Source organism: Accipiter gentilis, chromosome 8 (genome assembly GCF_929443795.1).
Source record: "Accipiter gentilis chromosome 8, bAccGen1.1, whole genome shotgun sequence".
Lineage (NCBI taxonomy): Eukaryota > Metazoa > Chordata > Aves > Accipitriformes > Accipitridae > Astur > Astur gentilis.
Genome location: NC_064887.1, coordinates 41,243,895 through 41,256,043, shown reverse-complemented (window position 1 = coordinate 41,256,043; position 12,149 = coordinate 41,243,895). Strand labels below are relative to the sequence as shown.

Below are 12,149 nucleotides of genomic sequence, written 5' to 3'. Positions count from 1 at the left end.
TTTCAAGCAGCTTACGCCCCTCAGGAGGGGCTGAGGATCTCTGCAGGACGATGCTGGAGAGCCTGGGCACTGACCGGACTTCAGTGCAAGCTCTGGAGCTCCTGGGCACCACCAGATGTAGGAGCTGAGAGCTGATGTGTCCCGACTTAAACTGCAACAGAGCGGGTGGCTGTCACAGTTTTGTATTTAAATCCCACAGAATTTCCTCATAAGAGGCCACAGGTCCTTTCTCACAGATCTGTCCATAAAAGGTGTCTCTGCCTCTCTCCACACCACCTCAAGGATGCTTACCTCCTCCTGGACTGAGAACTAGCACAAGACACCAGGCTCAGACAAATCAAAGCCCACTCTGTCCTGAGCAGAACAAGAACCACATAAAAGCATTCCTATTTAAAAGCTGCCATCAGTTGTTGGCTTCCAGCTTTGAAACGGTTTGGCTTTTAACTTCGAAGGACCCGGTGACAATGGATTAACTCTTTTACTCTTTATAGAGTCTGCTGGAATCCTCCACGTGCTTGGATTCCTTCTATTTCCCTATTTGCTCTCCTCTATGTCACCTTTGTTCGAATAGGTGTTGTGTTACTGCAATTCCTGTCACATTGCAGTTGTTGCTGTGCAGCCACCAGGACAGCCCCTCCCCTTGGGAGAAAACATATACATCACACCTTCCCCAGCTCTTCTCCTTTCTATAAATAAACATCATGCAAAACTAGTCAACTGGAAGCTGCTCTAGCTTGTAAACAACCTTAACACAGTCACATCAAGTTTGCTTGGACCGGAGAAAGGGAGCGGGAAAGACATGGCAGCAGACTGTAAAACATTGCAGGGCTGGGTTTTTTTAAGTTTACTGTTTGTGCAGGGCTGGGAGGCTCAAAGGTTATTGGAAGCAACTTCCACTTAAGAGCCACAGCCCTGTTCTAACCGCAGGTTCACTCTTCGCACATCTGCAGGGCCCTCTTTGCTGTCGCTCAGCCTGGAAAGGGAACTTTGCCACCAGTGCCTTGTTTTCACCAAGAGAATGCACCCATGCCTATGACCCCCTCTTTCTTCCCCAGTTTCTCTGTGAACCTGGAACACAGTATCCCCGTCTTTATGCTCTAGGCCACTTTCTTTGTAAACACTGATCTGATGGCATTAGGAGACTCCAAAGATGTTCATAGAAGGGCACCAGCAACTGGCTCCAGGAAAAGCCCAGTGAATTTCTCACCACTTCTGCATTTCTAAAGAAACCTGTATGGGAGGCTTTATTGTCAAGAGGGCCAATTACCAGTATTAGGGACAGAAAAGTACATCTTACATTTTAAGAAAGGGATAAAAGGCAGATATTTTGTTCACGGCAGTGTCCAGAAGGACTCCTGGAGAGCAGTGCGCTACAGGAGGGTCTGTAGCCATCCCAGTGAAAAAAAAACCTCCACTCTCTGTTCAAGATAATTACTCAGATAACAAAATCATCACTGAATCATTTCACTGCTCCCCACAACTCCTTGTTCTGCCCCACTGGAGCTGGGCCAGACCACACCTACAATAAATAAGGACTGTTCATTGCAATTACCTCTGAATTCATGCAGTGATTTCTCCCACCCAGTAATTACTATCAACATTTAATTGGTGGGTCCTTACTATGTAATTACAGATTATTTATGTGTTAAAAAAAAAAATTAAAGCCTTTTCCTATCACACAGAATATTCTCTTCCTTGAGGCTTTTCTACATGACTGGATCCCCCAGCTATCTGATCACAAGACCATGGCTCCAGAGTTGCTTCCCCATCCCAGCTGTGGAAGAACTCCCTTCTCATCCTCTCCTCCCAGCAGCTCTGCGTACAGGATGGGATTGCAGTCAGAGAGCACCACAGTCAGGGGCGATCAGCCGCTGCCTCAGTCGTGAGGCTATCGGGTTCCTCGTACCTGCAGTGGCAGCTGCTCTTCTACGTACCTGAAGATCACCTATTGCACAGCAGTAGTATTTCAATGGGAGAAGTCCCACAGAACTGCAGACGCTGCTTAAATGTCGTGTCTAGCATGAAGGCAGCAACAGTGATCAAACCGTCAATAATTATTTTTGAGGATGGAGCAATCAATGAAGGGACAAACATTCAAACATTTTATCCATCTGCTCCCACCCTCCCTGGGGAAGGCCGAGCATTTTTGGAAATCCAAATTCTTGTGTGGAACTAACTCCAGTACCTCTAATTCTTAAGTCTGCTTTTGACCTCCCACTGACAGGTCTGGGGTTGAAAAACATAAATTGATGATTGGCATGCTGTGTCCCTCTTTCTGCTTGCTGTGCCCACAGTCCCAGCTGTACATAAGGCAAGTAATACCCGCATCAGCAGAGTAGCATCCTTTCACACTGTTTCATTTACACCAAAAGATAAGGCAAAGTATATAAAGAGAGGTGTCATTTCAGCATCAGCGTTACCCTTTTTCAGGGGAAATGTTTGCAACTACAGTACAGATTTGCTTTTCCCAGGAGTAAATTCAGATGAAATGAAACAATCACATCTGTTGATTGCCAATGCCCCGTATTTCCGTACCCACCAGTGTACCATCCCTAGGAAATAAGCTGAAAATAGAGGCTTATCAGCAAGAAGTCCAAGGCACTTGCATTCTAGCAGCCATTTTTTGTTTTATTATTTAAAGTTAAGAGCGCTCATCAGCTCACAAATTAACAAATTCCATTCCTGCAGTTTAGTTCAGGTTTCAGCCAAAAGGAAAAAAAAAATAGAACATAGCTAAACTAACTCTGCACTTTACATCTCAAGAAAAGTTAAACCTCCTTGCTTTATAAATAAATGTTATAGTTAACACTGCAAAAATGTAATGGCAGATCTACAATACCTTTAAGGGGCAGAGAGCATTGGATTATTGAGGCATATGGATATGCTGGCTTATAAATACAAGTAGAGAAGCTTCAGTAGCATATAGTGCATGGTTGTTTGTCAGGGTTCTGCTCTCCCAGTCCTGACCTTTCCCAAAGCTCAGAGGCAGCTGCTTCACCCCCAACTCTGGTTGCTGTGTGCTTTCCACTCTGCCCGGGGCCAAGAAATGAGCCACAGGCTGCCAAAGCCCAGTCACTCCCCCTGCAAGAAGATAAACTACTGGAACAGCATCATGTTTACCAACACTGACTGTTTACCACCAAGGAGGGTTCTGCTAATGGAGGCAAATACCTACCCTGAGACTACAGATTTAAAGAGAAAAACAAGTTGTGTGCAGATCCTAATTAAAGAAAGGAGCTTGCCCAAATAGTAGCCAAATGAGATTTCAAATTCAATCTTTGAAGTAGCACCATCCTCAGTAAAGTTGCAAAAAGAATCAAAAGCCAAAACCAGATGCTAACAAAAAACCCCTACACTCCGTGTAGGTTTTCAGAATGGGATAATTAACAGAGCCCAATCAGTCGATACTAACAAACCTCAGAAGAACAAGAAGGCACCTTTCACTTCTTTCTTGCTTCTTCCTTCAAACCACCCTCAGGCAAACATGCCACCAACACTCACTTGCTTTAATAACCCCCTCAGCACCACCCATGCCACAAGTACCTCCCATTCTAGAGGGCTTGCAAGAGCACATCCCCAAAGATGGTTCAAAGTGCGCTGCTTTGGCTCTGAAACCTGCCCATATCCACCCTGTACAGCTCAATCCCTGCTGACCTCTAGAACTAAAGGACCTCTACACGGGGAAAGGAGTGAATATGTGCAGAATGGGCAAGCTAAGGGCCTGAATGTCACATTAGTGTTTTGGTTTTAAGGTAGCAGTTTTTCCTCCCCATTCATAAAAACCAACATCTGTTGATGAAACTATATAACCAGAACTGACCTTACTACATCTTACAGGATTGAAGAAGTCTTGCAGCATAGATAGGGCCTGGCTCTAAAAGAGAAAAAATAACCCAGCTTTATGCACAATCATTGAAATCTCAGGCCTTTAACACTACTTGCTACCTGGCCAACCAAGGGAGAAAAAAAAACCATCCTCAGCATACCCAACCCTACTGCCATGCAAGGCAACTACCTCAGCAGAGCACAAGCCAGTCGGCTGTTAGACTCGTACTGTACTAAATCTGAGAAGGGGGTGGGGAAAGAATTAGTTGGAAGATATTTTATTCCTCACTTGCATTCCTATCTGTTCAGTATTTGGGATGGGAAGGGCTAGAGCACGTGTGATGTTTAGCTGCTCCAAAGCTTAACGCTGAGTTAATCCAGCACTAATGGGAGAGGCAGCAGGTCCCAGGGAATCTCCATTTTCCTTCCTTCTCAGGACAAGACAGTTCACATGGGAAAGGGCAGGGGCTGCGGTCTTCTCTGGATACAGTGCACTGGAGATATCTGGTACCTGAAGATGACAACAATGAGGGACAGCCATGAGCTCTCAAGCCTCCTCCTCCCCTACCCCTGCACACGCCAGCTTGATGGTGACAGATGAGGACAAAGCTCGCAGCCCATCTCAGCACAGCGATGGCCTTCGGCACCTAGGCAAGGATGGGCTGAGAACTCAGGCTGCACTACCTCTGCGGGGTGGAACAGGTGATGGGAAAGGCTGGGGACTTCAGCTCTCCCGCCCTAGTGCAGTTCAATGAAGGCTTCCAGCTCCTCGGGGATGAAACCCTTGTAGGGAATCTTGTGCTTGTCCAGGGCGCGAGCAGCAAGGCACTGGAGGGTGATGTAATTGAAGGGCTGCATCATGCTCTTGGTGAGCAGCTTCTCATCCAGCAGCTCATAAGCAGTCTGCTTGAAGGCATTAGTGGCGTCCATATGGGCTCCAGCCTCCATCAGGGCACTCATGATCAGCGGGCAGTTGTTGCGGGCAGCGACATGCAGCGGGGTGTTGTTGTCATAGTCACGGCTATCTGGGTCAGCCCCACACTCCAGAAGCAAGTTCACAACGTGGAGCGATGGGAACTTGCCCACGGGATAACGTCCCACTGTTGTGGTATCTTTGTCCACAGCCATATGCAAAGGAGTGAAGCCATTCTTGGCCCGGGGGCTGCACTTCAGCAGGCGGTAGATAGTCTGGCGCTTCTGGTGTTCCTGCTCTGGGGTGCACTCCACCTTCTCCAGCAAGAAGACCAGGTGGAGGATAATGGCCAGTGTCTTGGTGAACTGTGCTGAGTCAACTACAGGGTCCTTGCCATGCACAAGAGCCCTCTCCACCTCCCGGACCCCTTTGCTCAGTACTCCCATGAGGTCAGAGAAGCCCAAGTGGGTAGCTAAAGTGCCTTTGGAGCGGTCCTGAAGCACGTAAGAGAAAAGCTCAGCAAAGGAAAGGAAACTGCTGGCAGTCATCGGGCTGAGAGGCTCCAGGTTGCCTTGCTGCATGTCCAGAGCATACTTCCACAGGTTAATGCAGCGTTCGAAGTTGCCAGAGTCAGCATAGACTGCTCCTCGGTAACGGATGTAATAGGAAGTGTCTGGGTGGGAAGGACCCAAGATGCGCTCTCTAATCAGCAGCGCCTGCATGCGCATCTCATCTGGATCAGTAATCAAGGCTTCCAGTTCCTCCAGCGAACTCACTTCCCGGGAATAGTCATAGGCCAACACCAGCTGCCGGGGCTCAGGTTTAGGCAGGTATTGCCCGCCCTCACACCGAAGCTCCATCGCCCTTCGCCAGTACTTGTGGGCTCCCAAAAGGTCACGTTTCTTATCCACAAATGTAGCACCCAGCAACTCCAGTGCTTCCACAGCAGCCTCTCGAGTGCAGAACACATTAGGGACCTGCTGCTCATCCTGACTGGAAGCCGAGGCACAACATCTCTCACACCCCTCTTCACTGCAGCCCTGAGGAGCTTCCTTGCCAGCACTGCAGCACCTCTGATGGCTCCCACCTGATGCACAGGTCCCATTTTGGTTCCCAGCAACCTCCTCCTCCTCCTGCTGCAGCCCTCCTTGGATGAGGTACTCCACAATGTTGGTGTGACCGGTGACACTGGCAGCTAGCAGAGGAGTCATGCCGTAGCCGTCTTTCTCCATGCGGGCTTTGGAGCGGAGCAGTAGCTGCAAGATCTCCAGGCTGCCGGACTCAGCGCAGTCATGCAGGGCCGTGTTCCCCTTCACACTCCGGCGGTTGACATCAGCCCCTTTCTCTAGCAAGTAACGTGCAATCTCCCGGTGCCCTTTGTAGCAAGAAATCATCAAACAAGTGTGTCCGTGCCGGTTGGCTACTTCCAGGTCAGCCCCACGCTCCCCGACTAAGTAGCGCACGATCTCCAGGTGCCCATCAAAGCAAGCAGCCCGCAGCGGCGTGGAGTTGGTCAGCGTGGTCTGGTTCACCGAGGCGCCGTGATCCAGGAGGCTGCGCACCACCCCCAAGTGCCCGGCGGCAGATGCCGCCCAGAGCGGTGGGGCACCCTCGATGGTCTCCCCATCGAAGTTGACTGAGCCCCCCTCCTCCACACGGGCACCGCAGTGATCCAGCAGATACTCCACCACCTCCAAGTGCCCGTGCCGGGCGGCAATCAGCAGCGGGGTGCTCCCTCCCCCGGGGCCGTCACCCCCGCCGGGCCCTGCCGTCAGCGCCTCCAGTTCCTCCCGGCTCCGGCTGCCCAGCAGCTTCTGCAGCAGCTTCAGCTTCCCATCGCGGGCTGCGTTGTACACAGCCGTGCGCAGGTCCATGGCGACGGGGCCCGCGGCGACCGCACCGGCCACCTCCTGGCCATGGACCGGCTGCTCCTCCGCGCCCCCAGCTCGGCCCGGGGCAGGGGATGGGCGAGGGCGGCCCCCCCCGGGGAAGAGGAGCCCCTGCGGGGCCGGAGGAGCCCGGCGAGACACCCCTCACCTCAGCACAGCAACCTTCCGTCCCTTCGCCCGGCCACCATCTTAGGTTGTAACGCGAAACAAAATGGCGCCCGCAGGGACCCAGGGGCGGGGCGGGAGGAGGACGATGGGAAACACAGTCTCGCGCCCGCCCCGGCCCCACAGGAACCCCTCCCCAGAGACTCGATTTCCCGGCAGGCAGTGGGAGAGGGAGGGGGGCGGCAGCCGGAGCCCGCCGGCCGTGCCTCCCTCCCGCGCGGGGACTTCTGGGAAGTGTAGTCCCGCAGTCCCCCGGAGGCGGCCTCTCCCCGGGGATTCCGGGAGAGCAGAGCCTGCCTTTCCCAGCGGGCCCCGCGCCACCTCGCCGCAAGGGCTGCTGGGACAGGGAGCGGGAGGGCGCCTGGCGGCGGCGACGGCGCTAGGGGAGGTGTGTGTGGGGGGGTTCAGCGTTCAGGCCCCGTCCCCTGTCCCGCCCGAACCCGGAGCGGCCGCGGCTCCGGCAGGGGAACGTGGACGGGAAGAGTGACCCGTCCGGACCCGGGGACTGGCTGTCCCCGAGCCGCCGCCGTGGCTCCTGGGGGGGGACTCGGGCCCGGGGGTGAGGGAGCGGAGCTGGGTGTGAGATGGGGCCCAGGGACGGGAAAGAGACCCTGCTCCTTGTGCCAGGGACGCCCGGAAAGCTGCCTGGGGGGGGGGGGGTGGTCGGGGGGCTGACCCGTGATCTCCCCTCTTGTTCAAACCAGCGACGAGCTGGGCTGTAAAAGTTGTTTTTTCTATCACTTCACAGCGTGCGTAAATTTCACGGGAGGTTTTATTTCTGTTAAATTCCTTGAAGTGGTTGAACTTCAAAATACAATAGCTACACAGCATTAGTCTGATGTGGTTTTAATTGTAGCGAGTCCCTTGGGTTTGGCAGAGCGTTTTGAGGTGCAGCTTTTCTGCCGTGGACAAGATAGTCTGGAGGTAGCAAAGCCTCATCCGTAATAGCAAACGCAGATTTATTCCCTTTGATCCCTCCCATAGGACAATATGTACAGCTTTCTCCATTCCTGAATGATAATACATGACTGGAGCGAGGGGAAAAATACTCAAGGCAATAAATAGCCTAGCTTAGATGAGTGAAGCTTTAGTTACCAGAACCTATTTTTAGGGCATAAGTTGAATTTAAGTGGCTCTAATCTTTATATGGGGAATTGGCATGGGGTTTCTCCTGTTGTATTTTATTTATAGCTGTTTCTTCTCCTTTCCAGGGAAATAAGATTAGCCTCATTATTTCCATTATTATTATTACTCTGCCATTATTACTATTCAGTCCATCCATCCATCCACCCATTTAGGTCTTGTCTGGAATTACCTAGGATTATCCTGCTAATGCATGTTGCCTTCACACAGAATATCATTTTTGTTGCTAAGAAACTGCTTTTGCATAACAGACAGCGTGGGCCTAATTTTCACTTCAGCAGCTGTTCAAGTCAACGGGAGCAGCAGGTGCTCGGCGCTCCTGAGAGCCAGAGCCAAAGTGTCCGTGGCAGAATTCCCACACAAGGTCTGACTGTGCATGCAAGTGTGTCATCTATGTGTTCGATGTGCTTGGGGACGCAGCGGCTTCGCGCTTGAAAAGAAAAGGAGCAAAGGCGTCTCGAGCGTCTCCAGTGTGTCTGTGCTGCGCTACTGCAGTTTCCTGCACGCCGGGACAGGAGGAGCAGCTGCATGCGCTGGAATATTTGCTAGGTGGGAGTATTCACATGTCCCCTCCGCACACAGATGTGTGAATACGCACCTATGGTCACAAGCTAAAAATGGTGTTCTCGTAAGTAAATAGTTGTCAGCAATGAGTTTGGGCAGATGTGGTCCATTTTAATATTAACATGTCAGCCTTCGTGTGCGTGTCTGTGCACACCAGCTCACTGTGTGTAAATATCTAACAGGTGAACGCATGAGTGGGTTGTGTGCCTGTACGCGTCTCTGTCCCCACTTGCGAACATCCATGTGTGAAATCCACAGCACTTAGGTTGTTTATGCTGCAGGTCAAGGCACAGACACGGTGACATTTCCTCTCCCTGCTGCCTCTTTCATGTTGCTATGGTGATCAGATGCACTCACACTTTTATCTGAAGTATCTATTAACTAAAGCTTCCTATTAATTTCCCCTCCATAGAACGCATATGGAATTCACCGGAACACCAGGTAGGCTTTTTAGGTCCCAAATTTACATCAGAGCCTGTCCCCAGTTCTCGGGCGGGCTGTCGGAAACATCACAGGGTAGAAGTGCAGCTGATGAAAATGTTTTTTCCATTAATAAAGAAATTGCTTTGTAATGAGAGAATAAAGAGCACAAGGAGTAGTGTCAGAACAGCCTCTCCCTGTAGATCTGTGAATATCAAATGTACTTGAGCCTCAATACCTCACCCCCGACCCAGCTGCAAATGGATTATTTGGTCTGGGAAGTCAAAGACAGCCGAATGTGGGGACAGCCGCGCCACTTGCCTGGAGTGGGCTGTAACTGCCATCAGCCCGAAAGGTCTGGGGCAGGATTTTGACCATGTGAGGGGCAGAAAGCAGAGGCACTCTGGTTCATCCTGATCAAATTCCTTTGTCCTGTTGGTTCTCCTGCATCCTTTGACTTCTCTTACTGAGGTCACCACCAAAAGAGTTAGTGTCCCAAACCAGGGCCCTAGGGTGATGGAGACATCACCCAAAGGTGGAGACTGTCTCCTGAACCAGGTTGGCATCAGAGGTGCAGCTCCTACTCCCGCTGATGCAACAGTCGGGAATTAAAGATCAGATGGTGTGTAACACCCCATTTAAAAGTGTGGCTGAGTGATGCATCGCTGTGATGGGTGACCGTACATGGGGGTGTTTCCCGTGTCCTGCAGAGCTCGAGCTGCTGCTGCTTGTCAGAGAAGCTGCCAGGAAACCTTCCTATGCAAGTGACAGCTACAAGTAACGCAGGGTGGATCTGAACACCTGGGATAGAAATGAAGGGCTCAAAACTATCACGTCCTTCATCTACAGAATACGTCCTCCACAAGGCCCTGGAGACTCCTGTGAAGGTTTTGTAGGGTAGTGCAGATAAAGGCCCAGCCAGTATTCTGAGAATAGAGAGGGAAATTAAATACCCACCAGAGGAAGAGAAGATAAAAAATGAGACGTTTTGACAGGGCTGCCAGATTGTGTGGCAGGAGGGTTAATTTTTTTCGAAACTGCCATTTCATATTCCCTTTCAGACAAGCTGAATTACACAGTACTGGCTGCTGGAGGAGTTGCATAATTTTCTTCACAGAAATAATGACAGGGTACTTAAAAAGCAAGTGAATGGATGGCTAAAGTATTGGGCAGAGACTTAAGAAATCTAGGCTGAGACTTCACCTTTGCTAGAGACTCCTTTTATGACCTTGGGCTGGTCATTTAATCTTCCTGTGTCTTATTTCCCTGCCAATAACATGGCAATAATAACTGTTCTTTATTTGTCTTGCTTATTTAGACTGCAAACTCAGAATTTACAGGTTGCATTTTCTGTGCTTATAGGGCAACCAAAGCCAAAGAGATTCAATTCATGTTGAGGTGTCTGGGACAACCATAATATACAAAGTAGATAACAATAAAAGGGCTTGGATATATAGTTTGGAACATTTTTAGCATGAAAGGCTTAAGAGTTCTTAATCCATTGTTCCACATCTCTTCCCTCAAAATGCAGAGAAGTTAGGCTCTGTGCTAATAGTTCCAAAAGCATGTAAGTAATTTAGGAACTAAGTCCATGCTGATTTACTGAATCCTTGAGTTACTTCTGAAACTGTGAGTGGATAATTTAGATGCCTGCAAAATTTTCTGCAAGGTCTTTGTGCTCAGTCTGTCACCGCATTAAGGGTTAGCAGCAGACTGAGTTGAGATCCTAATTTTTTCAACATTTAAATTTAGGTTTTCAGGCAGCTGTGTACCAAGTTTTTACCAATCTCTTCAGCTTTTAGGGCTTTGTCTGATTTCCAGAAGTCAGAGGAAGATGGCTTCTTGCTACTAGGTCCAGTGAAGACAAGATCCTCTATATAGTTAAGCAACTACATGAGAAATTTGCTGTACAAAGTGAACAATTCTAAAAATAGCGAGAAATGGCACCATGACATTAGCAGGAACAATGACCCAATACCCAACTTGCTGCAGGGGCTTTTGTCCTATAACTACCTTCATCATTAAGGCTTGTGATGACATTATTTGCTGTGCTTATATAGGGCATGAGGCCACAGCTACCTGGAAGGAAGGATTTTGATCAGACTGCAGAAGATGAACAAGGAGGAGAGGCATGTTGGGTAACACTAAATCAATGTAGTTTCATTTACATTAGACACCAGCCTGGCAATTTCAACATTAATGGTTGCACTGCTGCCCTCTGAATTTTTGTAGATTTAATATATCAGTGGGGGAGTAAAAGAGAGGGAGAGTGTGAGTCGTCCTTGCTTATGACACATGGATCTTTTCTTTCATGCATCATCAAAGGACAGCAATTTGTACAGTTGTTAAATTATTTTGGCAATAGATTTCCTGGGATCAGCATTGCTCTGCTCCTGCCTCACAGATTATCTAAGATGATAATAGCACTAGTATCTTTAGATCCCTCCCTCTCCCAAACAGACAGGACAAAAGACTGGCTCTGAAGCAAATGGCAAGGTAGCAAGAGCATCGGATTTGAACCTAAGCCTTAGGCTCAGTTTGCTTTTGTGGAGCTACCAATTGCCTTTTTGTGTTTTGGCAAGTTATGACCTCCATCCCCTACCACAGTTCTCCTGGGTAATGTGTGGCTACCTCGTAGGAGGCATGATGGAATAAGGTGCTCAAATTACAAAAGCAGTGAGGGACATAGAGACTTCTAGATAGATAGAGAACTAAGTTAGCTATCTTCCTAAAAGGCTAGAATCACTATTTCCTTTTACAGAGGCACCAAATAAGGCAGAGACTGGCATAAGAAGTTGCAACAGGTCAATAGGCACATAGGAAACAGAACTTGGGAGTCCCGATTACTGTTCAATACCAGTTGCAAACAAAGTATTAGGACCCACTAAGAACCTGGATGTTATTGACTGGCTTCAAGGACTGTAAAGTGTGTTTGTAAACTACAAAGCACAGAGATTTGGAGGTTAGTGGACTGTCTTCATCCTGCAGATATCTGCTATTATATGCTCTGGTGCTCTGCAGCACCAGTTCTACAGGTAATTGTCTAAGTAGCGTTCTGTTTTCAACCTAAGTGACCTGGTTGAAGGTAACGTTGAAAGGACTTAGGTTCCTGAATCACATATGCCATAATAACAATGGCGTGTGCAATGCTGAGCATATCCTGTTTAGGTTTAAAAAAAAAGAGAGAAAGAAAATGCTCGACAGCACCAACAACCCAAATTATTAAAGAC

The 12,149-nt window shown here is 49.2% G+C and overlaps 2 protein-coding genes across 2 annotated transcripts in view; both read right to left on the bottom strand.

Moving 5' to 3' along the window:
• TNFAIP8L1 (TNF alpha induced protein 8 like 1) overlaps nt 1-12,149 on the bottom strand; it is a 101,199-nt gene that overhangs the window by 12,307 nt on the left and 76,743 nt on the right. The window lies entirely within an intron of this gene.
• On the bottom strand, nt 2,608-6,822 carry FEM1A (fem-1 homolog A). The gene is made up of 2 exons (XM_049808940.1): nt 4,510-6,822; nt 2,608-4,336 (listed from the first exon to the last, which is right to left on the bottom strand). Exon 1 carries the CDS (start codon nt 6,610-6,612, stop codon nt 4,564-4,566), a length of 2,049 nt encoding a protein of 682 aa, XP_049664897.1. The 5' UTR covers nt 6,613-6,822; the 3' UTR covers nt 2,608-4,336; nt 4,510-4,563.